This window comes from Onychomys torridus, chromosome 1 (genome assembly GCF_903995425.1).
Source record: "Onychomys torridus chromosome 1, mOncTor1.1, whole genome shotgun sequence".
In the NCBI taxonomy this organism is placed as follows: domain Eukaryota; kingdom Metazoa; phylum Chordata; class Mammalia; order Rodentia; family Cricetidae; genus Onychomys; species Onychomys torridus.
This window is the reverse complement of record NC_050443.1, coordinates 158,008,586-158,035,935: the sequence shown is the minus strand read 5'-3', so window position 1 is coordinate 158,035,935 and position 27,350 is coordinate 158,008,586. Positions and strand designations below refer to the sequence as shown.

Genomic DNA, 27,350 nt, shown 5'->3' with positions numbered 1-27,350 from the left:
ACCTAAAGGTAATAAAGGCAATTTATAGCAAGCCAACAGTTAACATCAAATTAAATTGAGAGAAACTCAAAGTGATTCTACTAAAATAAGGAACAAGACAAGGTTGTCTGTTCTCCCCAGATTTATTTAATATAGTACTTGAAGTTGTAGCTACAGCAATAAGACAATAAAAGGAGATCAAGTAGATACAAATTGGAAATCAGAGAGCTGATTTCCAGAATATATAAAGAACTCAAGAAACTAGACACCCAATACCTACCAGTCCTATTTAAAAATGGGCTATAGAGCTAAACAGACAATTCTCAACAGAAGAAGCTCAAATGGTTGAAAGACATTTAAGGAATTGCTCAATATCCTTAGTCATCAGGGAAATACAAATCAAAATGACTCTGAGATACCATCTTACACCTGTCAGAATGGCGATGATCAAAAACATAAGAAGATATGAACATATGAAACATATGAAGATAGCTTATGTTAGAGAGGATGTAGAGCAAGAGGAACACTACTAAACTGTTGGTGGGAATGCAAAATTGTACAGCCACTTTGGAAATCAGTATGGTGGTTTCTCAGAAAATTGGGAATCAATCTTCCTCAAGTCCCAGCTATACTACTCTTGGGCAAATACCCAAGGAGTGCTCAACCATACCACAAGGATACATTCTCAACTATGTTCATTGCAGCATTATTTGTAATAGCCAGAACCTGGGAACAACCTAGATGTCCTTCAACTGAAGAATGGATAGAGAAAATGTGTTACATATACACAATGGAGTACTACTCAGCAGAGAAAAATAATGACATCATAATGTTTGCAGGCAAATGGAGGGAACTAGAAAAAATCTTCCTGAGTGAGGTAACCCATACTTAGAAAGATAAATGTGGTATGTACTCACTCATAAGTAGATACTAGATGTAAAGCAAAGGATAACCAGACTGCAATCCACAGCTCCATGGAGGCTAGGTAGTAAGGAAGACCCTTGGAAAGACACAGGGATCACCCACTGATGAAGAAATGGATGAGATCTACATGAGCAAACTGGTGGTGAGGAGGGTTAATGGAGGGCAAGGAACGAGGGAATGACAGCTTCGGGTAGCAGGATGTTCAAGCTGGATCAGGAACACTGTGGGAGAACAAGGAAAGAGATACCATGATAAATGAAGGCACCTTGCAATAGGGAGAAGCAGAGTGATAGGGAGGTTCCCAGGAATCCACAAAGATGACTCCACCATAGACTACTGGCAATGGTCCAGAGGGTGCCTGAGCTGATCTACTCTGGTGATCAGATGGCTGAATACCCTAACTTTCATCATACAACCATCATCTACTGATGGATAGACTCAGATGCAGAGATCCATGGCCAGGTCCCAGGCAGAACTTGAGGAGTCCAATTGATGAGAGAGAGGAGGGATTCTATGAGTAAGAGATATATAGACCATGACTGGAAAAATTACATAGACAACTAGCCTCACTAGTGGAAACACATGAACTGTGGACCAATAGCTGAGGAACCCCTGTGGTACTAGACTAGGCCCTCTGGATAAATGAGACAGTTGTTTAGCTTGAACTGTTTAGGGGGCTCCCAGGCTGTGGTACTGGGACCTGTCCCTAGTGCATGAACTGGCTGTTTGGAACCTAGTGCCTATAGTGACACACTTTGCATAGCCTTGGTGCAGGGAGGAGGGACTTGGACCTGCATCAATTGAATGTACCAGGTTCTGAGGACTCCACATGGGAGACCTTGTCTTGGAGGAGGTGGGTATGGGGGTTGGTTTGGCAAGGAAACCTTGGGGGTGGGTGGAGGGAGGATAGGGGAATCTGTGGTTGATATGTAAGGCCAATAGAAAATCTCTTAATAAATAAAAGGAGTGAAAACTAGAACTATGCCCACATTCCCCAAAAATAGATTATCATTTTTTGTCTTTGTTTAGGTTGTTGGTTAAAAATTGTTATTGGTTATAGTCAATCTCTTTGTAAAAGAAGAAAGGGGATATTATATAAAAATATGGGTCTCTCTCTCTCTCTCTCTCTCTCTTCCTCTCTCCTTGTATCTCTGTGTGTCTCTCTCTGTCTCCCTCTCTCTTTCTCTCCCTCTCTCCCAATAAACTTTAGAAAGGTAAAAAAATACAAGAGAAATATTTTACATTGCTATAGATTTAGTTTATTGATACAAATTTAAAGTTAATTTTGTTATACTGTGTGTATATTTCTACTCTTGGTTAAAGTATTTTGATGTGCAACTCATTTGAAACTGTAGTGTGTAGTTGAGAAATACAGATTAATAGTTAAACAACTATGATAATCAAACTTGTAGTCATGTTAAGTTTTCTAGGTATACATTGATATAATTGTTAGAAATATAATCTTCAAACACTTTAGAGACCTACAGAATGTGGCATTTAAAACATTTTTTAAAAAAAGACTTTTTTGGACAAAAAGATGTCTGCCCCTAGAATAACCCATTTGCTTTAAAGAGGGAAGATGGGCATTGAAGACACTCTATAGGGAGTTTATTTTCTTGGCAAAGACATCCATTTGGGTAAGAAACTTCTCTTGCCTGAACTGCTGACAGTATGTTACATAAACTGGACATGCAGGAACCATAGGAAGGTGACCACTGAACTTTGCAAGATGAGATGGTTCTTCAAGTTCCTGTTTTGCAGAAGTTTGCCAGACTTTCTACAGGACTCAGGAAAAAATGACTGAGAGGCTAGTCCTTTGGGCTGAAGATGGATGCCCCAACATTGCAGATGAACTTTGGGTGACTGTCTAGACAGGCAGCTGTCTCTGTCATTCTAGAATTTTGGAAGTTGCTTACAATGCTCTTCCTGTTTACTTAGGTAATATATCCTTCTGAGATCTTTGATGTATTTAAAGACTAAATAGTTATAATTATGGTTTTCCTTGGTTATGACATGTGATAAGGTAGATATGAAACCTTAGACTCACAGATATAGAATAGACAGGATACCTTCCTTATTTTTGCCAAATACAAATAGACTAGTCATTATAACTATAATTCTTGTTTGATAACTGTTTTATTATATGTAATTTTACTATGTTGAAGTTAATACCTTCCTTTTGAAAGAAAAGGAGAAATGATGGGGAATATCATTCTGCATGCTGTGAATATAGGTTGCTCTGATTGGTTAATAAGTAAAGCTGTTTGGCCAATGGTGAGGCAGAATAGGGTTAGTTGGAACATTCTAATTAGAGAGGAAGAAGGAGAAAGGCAGAACAGAGGAGACACTGCCAGCTGCCTCCACGGGAAACAAGATAAAAGGTACCGGTAAGCCAAAAGCCATGTGACAAAGTATAGATTTATAGAAATGGGATAATTGAAGATGTAAGGACTAGCTAGTGAGAATCCTGAGCCATTAGGCCACATTATTTGTAAATAATAAAAAAAGAAAAGAAAACCAAAGAACTTCAGTGCTGTGAAAAGGCTAGAATGTTTGAAAGCCTAGAACAAAATAACCTCAGGGCATCTCAGCTTCCTTTGTAGGAAATTTTCCCAACTCTTTATATGACCTATCACCTTTGTGCCTATTTGGTGATCTTTTTGAATATATAAATAGATCCCTAGTTTCTACCTACCAAAATGCTAAGAATGTCAGAAAGCATCTGAGGCCTGTTTCCTTAGATTTCTCCACATTTTATAATCACCTTACCTAATGCTTCCATTGATAAATTTGACAAAGGCTTTATTTATGGTTCTTTGAAATTGTTCCCATTTTGGAACAAGGTATTGGGGAAAACATTATTCCAGTTTCCTCAGCCATGGTCCTGCATATTTGGCTCCAGAATAAATTATTATTTTTATTTGAGTGAGAGTAATTTCTTAGCCATTGAAGAGAGGCTATTACAGAAGAGCAAGAGAAAGAGGCATCAACATGGTAAACAAAGGATGGTCATAATGTCACAGTCATGTTATACTTGGATAAAAATGGCACTATGAAAACTATTCAATTGTGGAATGAAAATGCACTAGTAATTTTTCTACAAAATACCAAAATATTTTTTAAATAATGTGATATTGATAAAAGAAGAAACAAGGTAACAAATAAAATGTGCTGTGGATGATTGATTGATAAAAGTGCTGATTAGACAGTAGCCAGACAGGAAGTATAGGTGGGAGGAGAGAGGAGAATTCTGGGAAGTGGAAGGCTGAGGTCGAGAGACACTGCCAGCTGCCACCATGACATGCAACATATAAAGTACCTGTAAGCCATGAGCCACATGGAAACTTATAGATTAATAGAAATGGATTAATTTAAGATGTAAGAGCTAGACAATATTAGACTGAGCTAATGGCCAAGCAATATGAGCTTCTGAGTGATTATTTTATAAGTGGGCTGCAGAACTGCGGGAACCTGAGTTGGGCTCGAGAAAACTACAGCTACAAAATTATAATGAAGGGTCACTAAAAAGTTTTCCCAAGAGTCAATCCATCTTGATTGAATTACAGTGATTGGTTATACTCCATGCATCACCAACAAGTCTTTCATCAAAAAACAAAGAAAATGTAGACCAGTTGAGCCCAGAGGCCTATATCACTTTACGTTTTCTTGGATTCTTATATTCTATAAAAGAAAAAGTTGGTCAAAAGCATCATGCTGACTTAGAAATGTGCCAGATTACATATTACTTCAGTCATGAAAAGAAATCTGCTGAGACTATTTTATTCAAATCTATTCTTTGGGACTTTAAAGTAAATTGATTGGGCAACAAATTATTGCTTGCTTCATTGTAAATATGAAGATAACCATGACTTTGGGTTACCGAAGTTCATCTTAGATCCTTTTGTAGCTATTATCTTTTGTAATCTTTGAACAAGATTGCAAAACTTGAGTAAGCTTTTCTGACTCTATGTTAAAACAATGATGATGTAATTATTAACTGTTTACTGTGAATGTTAGTGATTATAAACAATTATAGTGCCACAGTGCACAGTCAAGAAATTGTGATGAGTATCATTAAACTGAATAGTTTTGTTCATGGAAGAGGGCAAAATGCAAGAAATGTGAATTAAATTAGAAATGTATCCTTAGGTTCAAGCATTTGAATACTTAGTACCCTCTTAGTAGTGCTCTTTGGAGAGGTTTAGGTCATAACAATTATTGGTACTGTCTCTATATACTATTGTGCTTATAGTTTTTTACATCAACACTGGTGGTACAAGGAGAATTCTAATACTTTTCTTTAAGAATCTATGGTAAAGCCAGGGGAGTAAATATGCCCATTAGATAGGCATTTTGATTTCTAATTTCTTCCAGCTATGAGCTGTGAGACAACTCCTTCTGTTCTATTATCTTTAAAAATGTCTTTCATGGTTAATTACATAACACTGACAAAGAAACAACTTTCTTTAGCTAAAAGCTTAATATATATTTTCTGATTCAAGATGTGTGACTGATAGGTTTGTTTTGTTATCTCAGTTTTATAAACAGCCAAAGAGTGAAATAAGGAGCTATAAGGCTTACATTGTTGAGCAAAATATGTCCAAGTGTTTAATATAGGAAATAAACATTTTAAATATGCATGACCATGGTGGTTCACAAATATATTTCTAGCTATTGTGTCAATTTAGCAGGATAATTGTTGGTTTGTGGTAAATCTAAGCTACATAGTAAGACTTTGTCAAAAATAAATATATTTTATAGAATATACAAACTATCCAAAAGTCATAACTTCCAACTTGATCACTAACCTGAGCATGTAATGGTTGAGGAGCATTCTTCCATCTCAAAATTAACCTATTGCTTCTCAAATATAGTTGCACATTTTAAATATGTTTGTTTTTTATTAGCACTAGTTAGATACCAATCAGTACCATTACCAGAAATTCAAATGTTATCCTATAAAGTGGGACAAGAGTAAAGAAACTTATTTTCTCTATCAAAAGAACAAAACCTATGAGAGAGAGAGAGAGAGATCAAAGGTTATCTGATTAAAAAAAAGTTATATGATTGATCAATCAATGATGTACCAAAGAGGAACATGTTGATTCAGCAGGTAGTGTTATAAAAGCTCCATGCTGGCTGATCACAGCTGTGTCAGTGAGGAGGGTGTCCATGGATGCAGTCGTGGTCCTGGTGCTCAGTGTCTCCTGTCTGCTTCTCCTCTCACTCTGGAGACAGAGGTCTGGGAGAGGGAAGCTCCCTCCTGGCCCCACCCCTCTACCAATTATTGGCAATTTCCTCCAGATAGATGCAAAGAACATCAGCCAATCCTTGACCAATGTAAGTATTCTTTGTGCTCCTCAATACCTTGATAAAGAAGATAAATTGAACACTGCTTTAAATGAAAATCTAATATAAGAGGAAGTAATTGCTATAAATAATCATAAAGTCAAAACTATTGTGTACCTTATGACTTTTACAGTTGTCTCATGTCAGGAATCTAGTAATGAGCAAGAATTCAGGTGAAAGGATATTTATTTTATTGTATTGTACAAAATAAGATATAATTCCTGCAAAATTTGTAAATATTTCCTATCTTAAAAAAATCAAGCAGAGGTGAGTGCCTGGGGTTGTAGCCAGAGAGGCCCCTGCCTCTAGGTCCCACCCCTGGGCACCAGCCATCCCGGGAAGACCTGCCCAACTTGGCCCCAGTTTCTGGCCATTAGGCGGGCCTGCGGGAAGGTCCCCCTTCTCCAAGTCTGCAGGCAGACCCTGCAATCTCCACACCCTGAGCCCACACCCATCTGCCCAAGACCCCAGCCACTTCCTTGACTCAGAGACCAGCCTGAGAAGAGGAAGAAGCAAAGTGCTACAGAGGTCCCCAGAAATCCACAATGATATGTTTACTGTAGACTACTGGCAATGATCAAGAGAAAGCCTGATCTGACTTAGTCTGGTGATAGGATGGACAAACACCTAACTGCCATGCTGGAACTCTCATCCAATAACTGATGGAAGTAGATGCAGAGTTCCTGGGCCAGGCCCCAGGTGGAGCTCCATGAGTCCAAGTGTCAAGAAAGAGGAGGGATTGTATGAGTAAGAATTGTTGAGACCAAGGATGGAAAAAGCACAGAGACAAAGAGTCAAATTAATAGAAACATATGAATTATGAACCAAAGGCTGTGGAGCTCCCAGCTGGATCAGGCCCTCCAGATAAGTGAGACAATTGAATAGCCTGACTGTTTGGGAGGCCCCCAGGCAGTGGCACCCAGACCTGTCCTTAGTGCATGAGCTGGCTGTTTGGAACCTTGGGCTAACATAGGGACACTTTGCTCAGCCTGGAAGGAGGGGACTGGACCTGCCTATACTGAATCCACCATGTTTAAATGAATCCCCAGGGGAGTCTTGGCCCTGGAGGAGATGGGAATGGAGGGGAGGGGCTGGGGGGAAGGTGGGGTCAGGGTCAGGAGCGGGGAGGACAGGGGAACCCATGGCTGATATGTAAAATTAAAACATAAATATAATAATAAAACATTTAAAAAATAAAAATAAAAAACCAGCCTTTTCTTTTATTTATGGTTGAAGGTCAAAAGTGAGTAATATTTTATTAAATAAGTCAGGTAGAACTTTAGACATACATTTTTACTGATGTTACCTATTTATGCTGCACTCTAAAGAACTAACTGATGTATAATTTAACTAAATATCCATGGACATGGAATAATACAAGAAATGTAAGAAAGAAGCCAAGCTTTCAGCATATCTGGTGATAATTATATACAGTTTTAATTTTTGCAAAAACTAAGTTTTGAGCTAAGAATGTTGCCAGACAAGGACCTGTTTTTCCAAGAAATATTGCATGCCTATGGTGCAACTTCTGTGATGCCTACTTCTGTGTTTGTAGTAGCAGTTGCCAAATCTGGACTGCTCAACAGAATCATTTGATTCTGATATACAAATCTACATTTCAAATCTAAGCGGGCTTAGCTTTGATGATGTATTTCTTCATCATTTCATCTAATCTGTTGGTCTACCTGTATATTTTTTGTGAGTACCAGACTATTTATATCACTATAGCTTTATAATATAATTTGAGTCAGATATTGATACACCTCCAACAGTGTTTTTACTCCTTTGAGTGCCTTGGCTATTCTTGGTTCTTTGTGGTCCCATATGAAGTTCTCTGTTGTTTTTCTAAACCTGTAAATATGGCATCAGAAGTTTGATGTATAGCATAAGATCTGTAAATATGGTAGTATGGGTTTACAAGTATGAGTGTTTTGTTTCTTGGTTTCTGTTTCTTCTGTGCTCTTCTTGCTGGAGTGTCCTATATTTGAGTAGAGAGTCTTCACATCTGTAGGCTGGACTTCTGTATGTCAGAGTGGACTGGCTACTGTATGTATAGGATGTTTCTGCCTGAGTTGGGGGACTGGGGTATAATGGGCAGGATGGGTGGGATCATTGTGGGTAGGGTAGTCAGGCACTGAAAGAGGGAGCAGTCATTAGGCAGATGGGTGGCTTACATGGAGTTTTGGTGGCTAATGTCCTGCTGAGTGTTCTGATGTGAAAATGTGTAAAATCTTCTTAAACACTGAGTATAGTGATATTTTATTTGTATTGAAATGTGATTTTATTTGTATGTCAATAAAGTTGCCTTGAGGTCAGAGCAAGCCAGAGCAGAAGCTGAGCAGTAGTGGGGCACGCCTTTAATCCCAGCACTTGGGAGGCACAGCTAGGCGGATCTCTGTGTGTTCAAGGACACAGCCAGCATGGCAGACACGCCTTTAATCTCAATACCAACCATAGAAGACCTGGAGGTCTGTACAAACAGGCAGTGACAAGGAGGTCATGTGGCTGGGTTTACAACCAATGAGAAAACAGAACAGAAAGTCTTTAAATAGACAGGACGCACAGAAGTAGGTCTCTTGCGGAGAGGAAGAACCACAGAAGCAGTGAAGGGTAAGGTTTTCCGCTTTTGCTCTGACCTCTTGGTTTTTAACTCTGCAATCGGTTCTGTGTTTCTTATTTAACAAGCCGGATACATCTACACCTGAGCCATTACATGGTTCACTGTAGGTGATCAATAACTGATGATCTCCATAATGTGATATAAATAGGCTTCAGAACCATTTGAAGCTGATTTTGCCTGAATAAAAAATTATTAAAATATAGTGAATGACAATACCAGTGTGAATGAGGTTGACTCCATGGAGATTACAGTGGATTTTTTGCTAATATTTACATTTTTCTTTCCTATTTCCAGATTTCCAAAGTCTATGGCCCTGTGTTCACCCTGTACTTGGGCAGGAAGCCCACTTTGGTGTTGCATGGGTATGAAGCAGTGAAGGAAGCTCTGATTGATCATGGGGAGGAGTTTTCTGGAAGAGGAAGCTTCCCAATGGCTGAAAGAACTAATAAAGGCCTTGGTAAGTAAGTGTACATGTTCATGAGTACTGCACAGTGTTTACAGCAGAAGTGAGACTGAAGGGAAGGACGGTACTTCCATAGATACTGGTTGGACCTCTCTGTGGTTTCTACCCATCAGATCTCTCATCTGTTACCAGAATCTATTTCTAGTGTTTTATCATTTTTTAGGCATTGTTTTTAGCAATGGAAGCATATGGAAAGAGATAAGGCGCTTCTCACTCGTGACTCTTCGGAATTTGGGCATGGGTAAAAGGACCATTGAGGACCGTGTTCAAGAGGAAGCACAGTGTCTTGTGGAGGAATTGAGGAAAACCAATGGTAAGTGTAGGTTTATGCACTTATATCTTAGTCTAGGTATGGATGTATGTTGTGTTGATCACATCCTATCTAAAATTTTTCTTTGTTTTTAAATCAGAAACAATGGATTTCATGTCAATTTTCTGCAGAGCTGCAGCACTATGCATTTACTTTAGCACAAGTGTAATTTCTCTTTGTGGATCTTTCCACCACAGAATAAATCTTATTGATAACAATAACAGAGCCCAATCAGGGCATTTGGTTTTCATGGACTTTGACTACAGAGATTTAAGCAAATTAACTGAGTAGTACAGGATTTTTGTAGGTCAATGTTTATAGTCCTGGGTAAAATTGAAGTGATTTATGGCTTTCATTTCTTAACCAAGTGTAATAGAATATTCATCAATTATTGTGTCTGCAATAACATGCTATCAAAATTGTATTGCTATTTGTTTAAAAATTATTTACTGCATTCTGAATCTTATACAATGTGTCTTGATTGTGATCATCTACAAACACCTCTGAGATACACCCCTGCTTTACTATATACCCTACCTTGTGGTGTCTCTTTATTTACTTACTTCCTTACTTTATTTATTTATTTATTTTGTTTGGGCATGGTCATTTATTTTAAATACATGGTGAATTTAGAAATAATTATATGAGGACAATAATACTTTGTTTTGAAATAATTTATATTATTTGTTTACTTACAAATGTTTGTAGAAAAACATTCATTTTTCTCTCAGAAATTATTTTTAATAAAGCCTATTTTTTATTATGACACACTTCCCATTTTAGCACTTAAAATATTTGCCAACTTAGGAGATAGCTCAGCAGTTAAGAGCACTGGCTATCTTTTCTGAAGACCTGGGTTCAACTCCATTTCTAATGCCCTCTTCTGGCCTGTAAGTTACCAGGCATGAATTTGGTGCACAGGCACACAAGCAACCAGATAAAATATGCATAAAATAAAATAAAAATTAAAAATTAAATGATTAGATTCTTTAATCAGACACCATGTAAAGTAATCTTGAGACAAATATCAGCTTTTATGTCTTTGGATATGAATACTTAAGGATGATTTTGTTCCCAGGAGACATGTCCTTGTCCTCTAAGGAACTGGGGTTGCAGATCAATGGAAAGCAAGTATTGACAAAATAAAGATGATTTTATTAAACAAGTAAATATGCTTATCCTATGTAGGTCTTACCATAGACAATACTTTTATAGCTAGAAATTCAAATCAACTTCTTGTCAATTTACTCTCCACAGGTTTTCTAATGTATTTCTAGATGGAAGAAAATTATCAAAATGAAATTGCAAATATTGTCTATGTTTCATGCTGTCTATTTACAGTTGAAGCCAAATTTGGAAGTTCAATTGCTGCTGGAAATTACATGTGGAATTTGGATTAGTCTGGGCTACAAATAAGCCAAACTAAACATAACGAGTTTATTTTTTAATTGAGCTAAATTTTCTATCAATCTGGAGACTACTCCATGAAAACTCTCTTCTGTTTTACACTGTTCCATCTTAACAGTTTGCTATAGTGAGAGACAGACAGAAGAGACTGCATCATAATCCTGAGATGCAGACTTTAGGGTCCATTTCCTAGTGCCTGGCCTGAAACCTACCACATAAATTAGGCTGCCCTCAAAATCTCAGAAATTTGTCTGCCCCTGCCTTAGTCTCTTAGGTGTTAGGATTAAAGACATGTGTCATAATGCCTTTTTGTCTATTATTTATTTAATGTATTTTTAAATTTTCCTTTTGCCAAATTGAAAATTGGAAACTTAAAAATGAATGTCAATGCTGACAAAAACTAACTTCTTTCCAACTCTCAACACTCAGTTTTTATTAATTCTGACACCATGGTGAGCTATAATCCACGGGCCCTCTGGTATACTTTGATCACTTCAAAACCCTCTTATCCTCATTTTTCTCTATCCTCAGCATAAATTCAGTGGTTAATGGTCCTTCATAGTTCACCTCAAGAAGTCATCAAAACTGGTTACACTGACCTCATGTTTTCCAAGTCCTTTTACTCTTGAGTCCACTAAACTTCATTTTATTGCATGTTCTCCAATCTCCCTCACTGTCCTTACTCTCAGATCTTACTCCATTTCCTTGAAAAACAAATGTAAAAGGATAAGCAGACGAGTCCATTCAGTGCAAGGCCAGCTCCCACCTTTGCAAGGTTTCCTGGTAGATTCTGTCCACGCAGGTCCAGTCCCCTCCTTCCAGGCTGAGCAAAGTGTCCCTGTGTAAGCCCCAGGTTCCAAACAGCCAGCTCATGCACTAAGGACAGGTCCGGGTCCCACTGCCTGGGTACCTCCCAAACAATTCAAGCTATTCAACTGTCTCACTTATGCAGAGGGCCTGATCCAGCTGGGGGCTCCACAGCCTTTGGTTCATAGTTCATGTGTTTCCATTAGTTTGGCTATTTGTCCCTGTGCTTTTTTCAATCTTGGTCTCAACAATTCACACTCTTATAGTCCCTCCTCTTTCTTGACAATTGGACTCCTGGAGCTCCATCTGGGGCCTGGCCCAGGATCTCTGCATCCACTTCCATCAGTTATTGGATGAGAGTTCTAGCATGACAGTTAGGGTGTTTGGCCATCCTATCACCAGACTAGGTCAGTTCAGGCTTTCTCTCGACCATTGCCAGTAGTCTACAGTGGAGGTGTCATTGTGGATTTCTGGGGGCATCTCTAGCATTTTGCTTCTTCCTGTTCTCATGTGGTCTTCATTTATCATGGTCTGTTATTCCTCATTCTCCCTTTCTGTTCTTGATCCAGCTGGCATCTCCCGCTCCCCTATACTCTCTTTTCCTCTAACCTTGTCCTTCATTACCCCCACTCACATCCAGGTTGTTCATGTAGCTCTCATCCATTTCTCTGTCATTGGGCAATCCCTGTGTCTTTCTTAGGGTCCTATTTTCTAGGTAGCCTCCCTGGAATTGTGAGTAGCAATCTTGTCATCTTTGTTTTACACCTAGAATCCTCCACCAAATCTGATTTGTGCTTGACATATATGATTTTTTAAGAAAAATTTTATTAGTAATTTCAGACTTTTTTCTTGCTTAAAAATATGTCTTAATTGAAATAGTATTGCATGATTCCTCCCTCTTTTTCCTTCTGTCCCTTCCCAGATGTCCTCCCTTGTATCCTTCTCATGCCTTTCCCACTCTCAAATTGATAGCCTCTTTTTCTTTATTATTGTGTATATGAATGTAAATGAACACATAAATATACAACCTCTTGATTACTCTTTATTGTTGCAATATATATAATTTCAGTGCTGATCACTCTGCAATTGGACCACAATAATAGAGCTTAAGCTTTGGAGAGGATAAATATCCTTACCCCAGTAGTCATTAGTTGTAGGGAGTTGCCTGTCTAGTGGTGGGACTCTGAAAATTTTCCCTTTCCACATTACCACATCTACTGATTTTTGCCATTTTTCTGGTGTTGTTTTGCAGTAATTTCTAGGAGACTGTTTTATAGGTTGTAGCATGAATCTTAAAAGGTCTTATTAATAAAAACAAACCTGGAGCTTGTATTGTTGTGAATCCTGGAAGAACACAGAAGCAGAAAAGCCACAGCCACCTCACCTTGCCAATTCCTCAGCTGATCGTGTTTCCTCAGACTGGAAGCCTTGTAGTACTCATCCAGAATGAATCTCCGCTGAACTGCTGCTAAAAGCCTGAAAGCTTAATCAGGTCTAGCTTTTGGGTTTCAAGCCTTATATACCTTTTTGCTTTCTGCCATCACTTCCTGGGATTAAAGGATGTTACCACACCTACCTGTTTCCAGTGTGGCTTTGAACTTACAGAGATCCAGATGGATCTCTGCCTCTGAAATGCTAGGATTAAAGGCGTGTGTGCCACCATTTTCTGGCCTCTATATCAAGTGGCTGTTCTGTTCTCTGACTCCTGATAAGTTTATTAGGGTGCACAATATTTTGGGAAATGCAGTATTACTACAATAGGCGACTTCTTGATATTCTAGCTCTTAGAATCTTTCTGCTTCTTTTTCTGTGTTGATTACTGAGTCATAGATGCAGAAGTTGTGATGTTTTTGTGTATGTGGGAGCTGGGATTCCCAACAATCTGTTGGTGTCTGCATTATATGTAGCAGGAATCTTAACAGGTCTTATTAATAAAATCAAACCTGAGGCCAGTTATTGGGGTGAATACTGGAAGATCAGAGAGACAGAACAAGCCACAGCTTCCTCACCTGGCCAGTTCCTCAGCTGGTCCTGTTTCCTCAGACTGCAAGCTTCTGAGTCCTCATCCCAATAGCTCTCAGCTGAACTGCTGCTCAGAAGCCTAAAAGCTTAACTAGCTAAAAGCTTCTAGTTTCTGGTCTTCATGTCTTATATATCTTTTCTGGTTTCTGCCATCACTCCCTGGGATTAAAGGTTCACTTTCTATGATTAAAGGTGTGAGTCACCATGCCTGGCTATTTCCAATGTGACCTTGAACTCACAGAGATACACCTGGCTCTGCCTCCTGAGAGCTGGGATTAAAGGCATGTGCTACCACTGCCTAACCTCTATGTTTAATATTGTGGCCGTCCTTTTCTCTTACCCCAGATAAGTTAATTAGTGTGCACAATATTTAATACCACCACAATTATATCCAATAGTGGCTTTCAGGAAAGGTCTCCATTTTTTGTAAAAAATAGATCTTTTTAGTAAGGGGTGGTAGCTTCTCTTACCTATGTCTATAAGGATATGATTTAGAATGTAGTAAAGAATTATGCTGGTCAAGCAAACTTGGTAGTAGATTCTTTCCTATGGCCCATCACCTCAATAACCCTACAAAGTTACTTCATTTTTTATCATATTCATCCTCCCTACTCCAGTTCTTCCCACATCTATCCACCTTCTTTTCCTAAGCAATTTTTTTAAATAATTTTTCCCCAAAGTCTAATTTGTGCTCATCAAATATTCTTGTATGTGTGACCTTCCAATAAATCATGGTCTATTTATCAGGGGTTACCCTCTTAGAAAAAACTGACCCTTCCTCTTCCAGAAGCTAATAATTGCCAATAACACCTCCATTAGGGGTATTGCATCAAGCCCAGCTTCCATCTCCATGCTAGGATTTTTTCTTTCTTTGGCTTGCACAGATCTTGTGCATACTGTTACATTTTCTGTGAGTTCACATGTGCATCTGCCCTGCTGTGCCCAGGAGAAATCATTTCCTTGTAGTCATCCACCACCTCTGGCTCTTATCCTCTTTCTGCCCCCTTTTCTTCAATGATCCTTTAGTCTTTTGAGGAAAGGGTGCAGTGCTTAACTTATATTTGGGGGTAAACACTTTGCAATCTCTTAGTCTTTGCACCCTCACCCTTTGTAGACTCTGTGTTCATCATCATCTACTGTAAGCAGAAGCTTCTTTGATGATGGTTGAGAAGTATCTTGTATGTGTGGCTTTCTTCTGGATTATGTTTGACTTACTAGGGGCTACCCTCTCAAAGAAAACTGACTTACCTTCTCTCAAGAGCTAAGTAGTGCCAGCAGCTTCTTGGCTGTTGATGGTACTTTATACCCACTTCACCTGTCCATACCGTGATGTGGTCTGGCTTAAATTTACATGGGTCTTGTGAATGTTGTCACATTTGTTTTAAATTGACATGTATAGCTGCCTAGCTGTGTTCATGAGGCACTATTTTCCTGTTATCATAAACCACCTCTGTCATTTTATGCCCCTTCTTCCATAATGATCCCTAAGCCTCAGGAAGAAGCATTGAGATGTAGATCTCCTGTTTATGACTGAGCATACCATTGTCTCTTTTTGCTCTGTGCCTAGAGTGGCTATGAATCTCTGTGTTAAGCATCGTCTACTACAAGTAGGAGTTTCTCTGATATGGGTTGAGAAATGCATTAATCAATAGATATCATGATAATTTATTTGGAGTTGATTAATACTTTGCTCATTTTGCAGAGTGATAAAAGATTCTCCCCTAAGGTTGATGATATGTCTAGGCACAGGACCTTTACCTGATAATGGTGCCAAGTACGGGATTTATCTCATGAAACAGGTCTCAAACCAAACAGAATGTTGTTTACAACTTCAATAATGTTCATGCTTACACTGGCACAGCTGATATGTCTTGCTATGCAAATTGTTGTTGTAACTCACAGAGTTTATAGCTGAGTGATATTGATCATTACTTTTCTATTTTGGTAGCCCACATAGCACCTTCCAGCAATATGAAAGCTAGTCTATATGAAAAATTTTAGAAATCTAAAATTAATAACTTAATGATACAACTAAAAATCTTCAAAAAATGGACAAATACTACCATAAAAAGCAGATAGGAAGAAGGCTGGGTATGGTGGTGCATGCTTTTAATTCTAGCACTTAGGAGTCAGAGATAGGTAGATATCTACAATTTTGAGGTCAGCTTGGTCTACATAATGAATTTCTGGACAACCATGACTAATGTTTTCTCAAAAACCAAACAACAAAAAAGTAAACAGGAAGAAATAATAAAAATCAAGGCTGAAATAAATTAACAATGTAAAAACAAACAAACAAAAATGCAGAGAATCAATGAAGAGTTATTTCCTTGAAAAAAATTACCAGATTGAAAAAAATGTTTAGGGGCTGGAGAGATGGCTCAGTAGTTAAGAGCACTGGCTGCTCTTCCAGAGGATCCAGGTTCAATTCCCAGCAACCACATGGCAGCTCAAAATTGTCTGTAACTTCAGTTCCAGGGATTCTAAAACTCAGAAAGACATACATGCAGGCAAATCACAAATGCACACAAAATAAAAATAAATAAAAGAAAAAAATGTTCAGCAAAATTAACCAAAAGAGAGAGATTGACCAAATTGCTAAAATTGCAGATGAAGTAGGAGACATCACAACACTTTCTGTCTCTATCTCTGTCTCTGTCTCTCTCTCTTTAATACATATATATTAATATATATGAGTCATGGTTTCTCTGTGTAGTCCTGGCTGTCATGGAACTCACTTTGTAGACCAGGTTGACCTCAAACTCACAGAGAACCATTTGTCTCTGCCTCTCAAGTGTCAGGATTAAAGTTGTGTGCCATCATTGCCCAGCCTGAAATTCATACAGTCTTAAGGATGGACTAGAAAGCCATACCTACACACTTGAAAAATTTAAAAGAAACAGATACTTGTCTGGATGTATATGACCTGCCAAATCCAAATCAAGATGAAATAAGTAGTTCAAATAGACTCATAACATCCAATGAGATAGAAGAAGTAATTAAAAATCTTTCATCTACAATAGGCTAGGACTAGTTGGATTCAGTGAAAAATTCTACCAGATCTTCAAAAAAGAACCAACACCAATACTCCTCAAATTATTTGGTAAAACAGAAAATGATGAAACATTTCTAAAAATCTCTCTACAACATTGGTATTGCAATGATTCCAAAACTAGTCAAAGAAGAAAGAAAGAGAGAGAGAGAGAGAGAGAGAGAGAGAGAGAGAGAAGGGAGGGAGGGAGGGAGGGAGGGAGGGAGGGAGGGAGGGAGGAAGGAAAACCAAGAAAGGAAGAAAGGAAGAAAGAAGGAAGGAAGGAAAAGTATAGGCTAACATCTCTGATGAACATGAAGAAGAACATTTTTCAATAAAATATTTGTTACCAAATTCATAATGCATCAAAAAGATTATCCACTGTGATCTAATTGGATTCATTCTAGAGTTTCAGGGATGGTTCAACATATTTAAATAAATAAATGTAAACAGCTTCATTACTTTTTCTTGCATGGAACTTACCATTTTGACTTATTCTCTATTAAAACACATATGACAGCACAAATCTGCAAAATGCACAAGGAGTAATCAAAAAAATTATTTCTTAATTAAATCATGTCTTTAATAAACAAGAACCATTTTGTTAACTTTTTTACTCTGTATTTAACCCTACCAGTCATTTCTGTTCAAGTTCACTTTTTCTTGTGTGTGTGTGTGTGTGTGTGTGTGTGTAGAAAATGAATCACTTACCCAAGAAGTTCCTGCTTGGGTGGTGGTGGCAAACGCCTTTAATCCTAGCACTTGGGAGGCAGAGAAGCAGATCTCTGTGAATCTGAGGCCAGCCTGGGCTACCAAGTGAGTTCCAGGAAAGGCACAAAGCTACACAGAGAACCCCTGTCTCAAAAAAACAAGAAAAAAAACCAAAAGAACAAAAAAAAACACAAATTAGTCATTTGATTTCTAAGGCTTTTAACTTTATTCTTCCAAATAAAGTGAAAAGAAAGAACGAAAATCAAATTCAATCTGTTAATGACTTGTACATACACAAATAAAGTCACAATCCTTTACCTTTCACTGTTATAGGCTTAAATAAAATTTTTCCTGATAGCGTAGAATGTAATCATGTTTTTAAACCTTGGCATATCCACAAAAATATTAAGGAACTTCCTGTTATTCAAATGTTTAATGTTTTATTCAGAACACTGTTAATTCACATGATCCTTACATGGGGTCTGCAGATTTAAGTTTGAGATCAGCTTGATTATAAAGTGCATTGATAATTTCATCAAAGCAAATTCACTATATAAAGGACATCACAAGAAATTTCCCTGAGAGCTGGAAAGATGGCTTTTCACTTGAGAGAGAATGCTCATTCAGAGGAACAGCAATGGGGTCCCAGCGCCCAAGTCAGGCAGCTCCATGAGATCTGACAGGCTCTTCTAGCCTCCCCGGGTATCCAACACACACACACACACACACACACACACACACACACACACACACACACACAGAATGAGAGAGAGAGAGAGAGAGAGAGAGAGAGAGAGAGACTTGTGAATTCATGTACACAAATAGAAATAAATTTCCTTATGATTTTTTGACCTGTACTATTGTAACATAAGTGATACACAAATTTTAAGAATTATATCAGCATAGTAATTTGATAATGGTGATTTAGGAAAATGTTTACAAACCTACAAACCATACTTTTGCCCAAATATACTGGTTAGAGTTTAATTGAACATAATCATTGTTTACTAGTAAGTACTCTAAATGTAGAGCTATCTGTCTGGCACTGACCTTGTTATACTTCGTGTCTATTTTGCAAATACTGTATTTACTTCCTATGGAGCAAATGCATTGTTTTAAATGGTGAAATGAGAAAAAAAAAAGTCTCTATTACCACCATCATGCTGTTTCCTCCTCTTGGAATTTAACTGTACAATAAAAGTTTTTCTTTTCTTTAGTAATGTAAACAAATCCACATGGAAGTTGCTGTTCTTGAGATTACACATTATTGTCCTGTAATGAGTAATTCTCCCAGTTTTTTCTTGTAATACCAGAACTCACCTACAGTGTTTTCATTTCCTCCTTCCTTGGGTCAATACTCGCTTCCTTTGTTACTCATTGTGGCTACAGATCTTCCAGGTGTACACTCCTCTATTATAATCCCAGTGTTACATGACAATTAGGCATTCTGGCAAGAAACAATTCTCTTCTGAATACTAAAAATTTTAGGTTTATAAAATCTTTTGTTTTCTTTCAAGTATCAGATAGATAAAGGTATGAAAATTTGTGTAACAGATTTGATCTGTTTTTATTTAAGTAGTGGGGTTGAGGTCACCTCAAGGCTAAGGCTAAAGTGATATGTTACTTCTATATATAACAAATGCTTAGCTGTTTCGAAAATTGTAGATGAGATATGGTTTAAAACTTCTAAAGACTCTTTACCTATTAACACAAACAAAATGTCTTCTTTGTATATTTTAATGGTATTTTTCTAATTGTTTCTAATTATCCAGGCTCACCTTGTGATCCCACATTTATCCTGAGCTGTGCTCCATGCAATGTCATCTGCTCCATTATTTTCCAGAATCGTTTCAATTATAAAGATCAGGATTTTCTTACCTTCATGGAAAAACTAAATGAGAATGTCAGGATTCTCAGCTCTCCCTGGTTTCAGGTGAAGTCAAGATCTTTTCCTTCTGAGAACATACTTACAGTCTTTAATTTTCATAGGTTAATCTCAATATGGACCAAGAAGTGAGGTGACCAGACACCACGGTTCTGAAAAACATATTATGGAAAGAATATCTGGAAGGCAGTTTTAAGTCCTTTAGTGTACAAATAGCAAAACTCAAAGGCAAATGCCAGATTGGCTCAAACCTGCTACTTCACTATCCATTGATTTTTTTAAATTGATGTTCACAGAACTGTCTGTATAAAGTATTGTTTCATTTACATATATATATGTGGCCAGTTGTTCACAGAACATTCTTCTACACATAATTGTTACCCTCTTTTCAGTTATTGAATACATACTCATCATATTATCAGACAGGGATATTTTATTTTAGAAAGAATGTTCTTTTGAAGGAGAAAGAATCCTAATGGCAATGAAATCTACCAGAAAATGTTGAGTAGTTTCAGTGGTTTGATGTGTCAGCTAGAATTCTAGTTGACAAGATGACAGCTAGAAATGAGAAGGTGAGTAGTTTAATGCTGTGTGGGCCACACACATGTTCTCACCATTGTCCTAGGCTGAACTGGCATCTCCTGAACTTTCCATAAAGAATGACTGTGATCGGGGCTGCCCAGCACACCAAGGCATAAGCAGTCAGGCACTGCTATGGTGAGCAAATGTATGACGTAGTATGGGAAAGAAAGACAATGGTTCATGTACTGTGGAAGACACGTCTGAAGAGGTGAAGTGGTTGAAAAGGGGACTTATCTGGGTGGCTTGATTGCCATCCAAGGCCATGGTGATGTTTTGGTCTCAGCTGCTGCCAGGGTACATGTTTGGGTTCATGGCCATTTTACAGCCATGATCTGTGTGATGTCCATGGCTCCTGATACTGCCAAAGTCCAAGAGGAAAGGTTTGTGTGGAGTTGATCCTGTCCCTCACTGGTTGCAACACTAGGGAGAATGCATCTTGCACTTACTTTGGGCAGCACAGTGAAACTGATTTTGTTGACAGGGGTGTGGGTGAACCAGCCCAAAGAATGTGAGCTTGGGAGATTTGACCCTGCCCCTCATATGCCATATAGTGGCATAGATGAGTAGATCTGTCCCCAACTGCCTTTGGCAGGTGGGAGAGTTGGCCCTAAAGTCATAAGAGCTGGAGAACTGCCCTTGCCCCCACCAGCTACAGAACTCAGGAGAGCATACCCTGCACCTTGCCTATGCAGCACAGTAGAGTCAATACTGTTGGCAGGCATGTAGATGAGTCAGCCCTGACAGTGTGCAGTGTGGAGAGTTGGCCCCACAACTTGTCTCTCATGTGATGGTTGTGGTTGGGAAAGAGAGGTCCCCTTTCCCCTTAGCCCTTGCTGCCTGAGGCAGATGAGGGAGCTGACCCTTCCCCTTACCAGCTGCATCACTCAATAAAGCAGGCCCTACTCCTAAACTGGGCAGCATAGCAGAGCTGATCCTGTTGGCAGAGGCTTGGGTGAGCTGGCCCTGAGGTTGTGAGAGTGGGATAGCAGGCTACATCCTGTCTTCTGCCATGTGATGGTAAGGTTGAAAGAAAGAGGCTCTCCCCCATTACCCATCACACCTGTGGTGGGTGAGGGAGCTGACCCTCCTTACCATCTTGAGCAGCTGAAACACTGAGACCTTCAACTTTCTGGGCAGTACAGAACTTACCCTCGTGAGCCTATTGATGGGGGGGGAGGCTGCAGGTGAATGAGGCCAGATAATGTGAGCATGGGAGATGCAGCACCTCCCCTCATCTGTCCAATGGTGGTATTGGTGGGGGAGAGATTCCCTCCACCGCCTTGCAGCCTGTGGCAGGTAGGAGGACTGGCCTTGATGTCATAAGAGTGGGAGAGCTATCTCTGCCCTTCACCAGCTGCAGCACTTGGGAGAGTGGACCCAACACCTTGCCTAGGTAACCCTGAGGGCATGAAAGCAGTTCATTGCTGTAAGGGGTGAACTAGTCAGGGCTATGCCAGAGAACTAACAGTAGTCCTGAGGACTGGAGAGAGCTGGACGGCTGGCAAACACTGCAACTACCCAGGCCTAGAACTAGGGTTATGAGTTGGTGCACCTCAACATCCACCCCATCTGTGATCTGCTGGAAGGGCTGGTCCTGAAAACTCAGGGCTGCAAGATCTTCAAAGCATAGGGCATCAACAGCATGTCCAAGAAGACTCCCAGTGAGGGCCCAGTATTGATAGTGTAACAGGAACTAGAGTCCTGGAGCCAGGCCAATGACTCTTTGAGGTGAACACTTGCAAGAAAAGATATATGGATAAAAGGATGTGTACTGTTTGACTCACTGTGTCACGCTACAGTTTCCATAATGAAATTTATTTGTCTCTTGCATTTTATTTTATTTAATTTTGGGGGAGATGTTGTAAGGGCTGAGGGCCGACACAAGAGGAAGGTGGATGGGATTGAGATGCAGGGTGTGAGGGACACAAAGAATAAATAAAAAGCAAGTTGAACAAAAAGAATGCCTGTGATCATAGAGAAACCCACATGGGCCATGGCATACTTCTGCTTTCAAATCTTCTTCTAGCCTCACTCACTTCTGAATATTCATTTCATATAATAGGGTGGATTACAGGAGTGAAATACACATTTGCTACTCTTTTGCTATAATCAAGATGCCCAACTCTTCATTTCTGCCATCATCTAAAAACTGCAAATTACAATAATTTACATCGTATCATATTTCAGACTTGTAGGGAATAATGGTGTAAGTCATCAGCCAATTTTCATAAGTATGCTTTATACTAAAAAGCGTTCATGAATGTGGAAACCTGATTATGATGTTTGATCATTTAGGCAGGAATTTCTTCCCCAAATCTCTCTACTACCACAGAGAATTTCTACATGTATGAAATATAACTTCTTCCCTACTTTGGACACTATTTTTAATTCATATCTGAATCTATAAACCCAAATTGGTCTTGATATACATTATAGGCATGTGTATTTCCTCATATCTGTTCATTTAAAAAGTTATTTTGGCAAGGGCTGGAGAGATAGATCAGTGACTAAGAGTATGCATTGATCTTCCAAAGAACCTTAGTCCAATTTACAGCATCCATGTTAGGTGTCTCAAAACCACTAGCTTTAGGGAATCTGATATCTTTGGCCTCCAAGGCACCCACACACAGATGGCACACACATGTATGCATGAATATACACACTACATACATGATTAAAAGCAAAACAATACATCTTAACAAAAAATTTCTTTGTTTAATTTTGTAGGTCTTCAATAATTTCCCTTCACTAATTGACTATTGTCCAGGAAGTCATCACAACATAATGAAAAATGTTGATTATATGAAAAGTTACATTTTGGAGAAAATAAAAGAACACCAGGAATCATTGAATGTTGCAAACCCTCGGGACTTTATTGATTATTACCTGATTAAACAAGAGCAGGTAAAATGTTATTATTAATTTATTTAACTGCTTCAGCTATTTGTGGTTTATTGAACACTGAAATGTTTGTCAGAGATGGTTTAAGTCAGTAGCATTTGAAAAACAGTTTCAGTATTTATTATGTGTTGGGATGCACCATATGAATAGTGATGAAAACAAAGGCAATATGTTAAATGGAGCACATTCCCTCTGTTCTTCAAAAGGTTTTGCTAAGGAGATAACAATACAAGGGGGAGATAAGATGGGAAAAAATTCTAATCAGGTAGATGATAGCCAACTATCATGGCAGTGTGAAAATTGGCACCATAAAAGTGCATAGTATGGCTAGATTTCTGGCATGTCAAATGGATTAAAATTGATCTGGCTATAGTGTTTATTTTAAAATGATAGATATAGGAGTTAATTTCTGAATTACTCAGTGGATATGGAGAGGTATGTGGTGGGGAAGAATAGGTGTATAGAAGAATGAGGCTTTGAGTGTAAGTTCAAGCTAATTTTCACCAAAAGGGGTTAAGGATTAATATCTACTGGGTATCCTGTCAGCATGATTTGCTTTGGCATTATTTAGTTTATTCAAAAGACAATTTTTACATTGGATTTACTAGGGACTCAGTAAAAACCAGTTCACTATAGATGTTTGGGTTTGGTTGTGTCATGGATTCTACTCCACTGATCTTAGTTTGTCCTTTGCTAGTAGTCCACTACCATGAGTTCTTCATTACTGCAACTGAGTAACAGTACTTAATATCCTGACATCTGAGACCCCTGATGTTGCTGCTTTCTTTTGACAGACTTTTTTGTCTAGTTTGTGCCTTTTAAATTTGTAAGATCCAGTTCACAAAGACCACTGAATATAAAATGATGTCTCTATGCTGTAACCATCTTTCACTTACATTATGCTGGTACTTCATGTGATTACAAAACACTACAACTACCAGCTTCTTCTAGTTGGGAAAGATTCCATTACAATGAAAAAATACCACACCCACTACTGACCACTCCTTTGCCTCCACACCATCTGTAATAATTGTTAGTGTGATTTTTGCATGTATAGATTTGCTTATGATGAAAGATCATCTAAACTGACTCAGTGTATGTGGCTTTCAATTTCTGCTTTGCACTTGCCTAAATCTCGGACTAAGTTTTTTTTTTCCTTTCTTTGTAGCAAATTTCATTTTCTTGCATTAGTAGTATAATGTGCTTATTACTCATAGATGGATATTTGTGTTATTTCTACCTGTGCCTCCTCTAAGTTATACATAAGAACATATGTGGACATCTTTGTCCATAGCTTTTTTTTTGTACTTCCTATGTCTATATCCCCAAGACTAGGGTTTCTGAGTCAAATGATAATATTTTTCTTTCTGTTTTTCTTTTTTGAACAATTGCTAAAAAACTTTCACTTTAATACACTATTTCATGTCGTATGATCTCTTATTTTCCAAATAGCTGTCAAAAGGTGTAATTTTGAAACAGTTTTATTAACATCAACCCAGTAAGTGTGAAGTGGTTTCTTAGGGTAAATTTGATGGGTATTTTCTTGATAACAATAAAAATGGGCATCTTTTTAGGTGCTGTTTTGCCTTTTTAGAGAATTTTTAATCAAATATTTTGCCTATTAGATTCCTTGCTGTGTGGATTTGTGGAACTGTGTATGTATGTATCTAGATTCAAACCTGTACATATAAATCAAATGGAAACTTATTTCCATCCAATAAGTTGTCATTTTCACATTCTTAATTATGTGCAGAATGCATTAGCACTTTGTCATGGATGAAGTCTGGTTTATCTGGGTTTTTGGTGCTTTGTTCTGAAATCTGAGTCCACATAAGGAACAAGGCTTATCCCTAGTTTACTCTTCCAGGAACCTTCTTTTCATGTAGTTATGCTGCTGTTCTGTCATCATGCTGAAGACTCTTCCTTTAGATGGAGCAGTCTTGGAACTCAGTTGTAAAAGTCTGGCCACAGCTGTGTAGGTTAACTCCCGGCTATCAAGCTCTACTGGTTGTGATGTTGATTGTGTCAATGCTTCACTACTTTCACTACTGTAGCTCTGCAATAAGATTTTTAAACAATTGTTTTATGCTTGATATATTTGTTTTATTTTATTTTTGCAATATTTTATTAATTAACTGAGAATTTCTTGTGATATAATTTGAACGTAACCCTCAACTTTTATTAACTTATTCTCTATCCTCTCATCTCTTCCTACCATATTTTGTGATTTCTTTTTCCCTCTCTTCCCCATTGAGTCCAGTTTCTGTTTCTCACCTAGCCTTAGGCCTGACATGTGATCAACCCATCAGGGTCTCATAACTGAAGGAAATTGAATCTCCCCTTCCCAGGAGCTAATCAGCTAGAGGTAGGACTTCTTATTTCCTCTCCTCACTCTGTGCTGGGTTTTTATCTGGTGAGGCATACATAGTTTTTGTGTAGGCTGTCACAGTCACTGTGAGTTCTTATGTTCATCTCTCTTTTTGTCTCCAGAAAACACTGCCTCCTTGATCTTATTGATCACTGATGGCTCTTACAAAATTTCTGCTCCCTCTTCCACAAAGATACTTAAACCATCCAGGTAGTAGTGTGTTATAATTTAGGGATGAGCATGTTACAATGCTTTATTCTCTGCACACTGAACAATTGAGTGTCTCTATATAAATTTCCATCTTCTATAAGGAGAAATTTTGCTGATGAAAAGTAAGACAGTTCTGGTCTTTGGATATAGTAGTAAGTTATTAGGAATTACTTTAACACTATGCCCATTAGTCCAATAGACTAATAGATTTGACCACTCATTCTTAGCCTTTTCACAGTTGTAGATATGGTTCCTATCTAACAAAGTATGCCTTAGATTCCATCAGAAAGCAGTTGTTTTCTCTCATGACATTGGTGTAACTATTGCAATATTGGGCATGACTTATCACACCAGGCATTGTTGTAACTTGCAGGGTCACAGCTGGGTGAAACTGAGAATACCTTTTCTCCCCAAGTAGAACAGATATCATATCTCAGCACAAAAAATATTAGCCAATAGGAATGAAGCTTGTAGATGAGTAGCAGTTTGATTTCTTCACATTCTGTGACTCAAAAATATGTCATCAAAATAGTAATTTCTCATAGAGTTCTGGCGAGTAACCTAAAAATATTGGCAATAACCTGTGATAGTTAAGGATCTATGTGACTCTATTGGCCAATGTAATCTTTTACTGGACCCAGGACATATATATGATGTATATGTATTTGTATTTTCAAAGCTATTATAGTAGTAGTTTCCCATAAGTTTTTCAAAGGGCCTTTGTTGTAACTTATCCCTTCTCATGATCATCCTTTTCATCTGTGACTTTTTTCTCTTTTTTTTGGTTATTTTAGCTAAAATTTGCCAATCTTGTTAACAAAGCTTGTTAACTAAGTTCCTACTACTTGCTTTTTGTTTGTTTGTTTGTTTCTATTTTATTATTTTCAGTCCTGAATTCTGTTATCTCTTTCTGTCTAACATTTTGGGTGTTGTGTGTTCTTTTTTTCCCTAGGCTTTCACATATACTATTAAATAATTATTATTATGTGAAGTCTCCAATTTTTATGTAGATCTTAGTGCTACAAATAATCTTCATAGCAGTTTTCCTATTGTGTCCCATAGATTTTCATAAGTTGTGTTTTCATTTTCATTCAAGGTTAGGAATGTTTTAATTTCCTTCTTTATTTCTTTCTTAACTCAGTTTCCATTCACTAGTATGCTATTAAATTTCCACAAGTTTGTGTCCTTTCTGTTATTTCTATTGTTAGCAATGTCTACCTTTATCTTTTTATGGTCAGATAATATGCGGGATACAATTTCAATTTTCTGAAATTCTTCAAGATTTGCTTTGTTCCCTATTATGTGTTCAGTTCTGGAGAAACTTCTATGGATTTCTGTGAAGAAACTATAGTCTTCAGAGCTTGAATGGAAGGTTCTGTGATATCTTTTAGGTCTATTTGATTGATGATGTCATTTAGCATCATAGTTTCTCTAGTTTTTGTCTAGATATCTTATCTTTTGATGGAAGTGGTGTATTTAAGTCACCTGCTGTCTCTATGTTTGAATCAGTCTGTGATTTTATATTTAATAATGTTTGTTTTATGAGACTGGGTGCCCATATGTTTGGTGCACACATGTGTACAATTGTAATGTCTTCTTGGTGGAGTTTTCCCTTTAATGAGTGTGGATTGTCCTTACTCATCTCTTTTGGTTAATTTTAATTTTGAAGTTTGTGGGCTCAGACCTTCCTCACTGTTCCACTAAATTTGAAGATTTGTTTTTGCATTAGAATATCTAAGCATGTGAAAGCGAGTCATTAGATTATTCTGAGGAATATTATT

General features: G+C 38.0%; 2 protein-coding genes across 7 annotated transcripts in view; one reads left to right on the top strand and one right to left on the bottom strand.

Moving 5' to 3' along the window:
* Positions 1 to 27,350, bottom strand: part of LOC118570125 (cytochrome P450 2C27-like) — a 154,729-nt gene that overhangs the window by 57,429 nt on the left and 69,950 nt on the right. The window lies entirely within an intron of this gene.
* The window catches only part of LOC118570177 (cytochrome P450 2C26-like), a 129,052-nt gene that overhangs the window by 87,783 nt on the left and 13,919 nt on the right, over positions 1 to 27,350 (top strand). For 2 of the 4 annotated variants that reach the window (XM_036168537.1, XM_036168523.1), the window contains exons 2-5: positions 9,167 to 9,329; positions 9,499 to 9,648; positions 19,396 to 19,556; positions 22,818 to 22,994. In XM_036168537.1, the coding sequence (XP_036024430.1) occupies positions 9,167 to 9,329; positions 9,499 to 9,648; positions 19,396 to 19,556; positions 22,818 to 22,994 (651 nt within the window). Of the gene's footprint in view, positions 1 to 6,048; positions 6,244 to 9,166; positions 9,330 to 9,498; positions 9,649 to 19,395; positions 19,557 to 22,817; positions 22,995 to 27,350 lie in introns of those variants that run through there. The other 2 variants (XM_036168530.1, XM_036168542.1) reach the window with 2 other exon arrangements.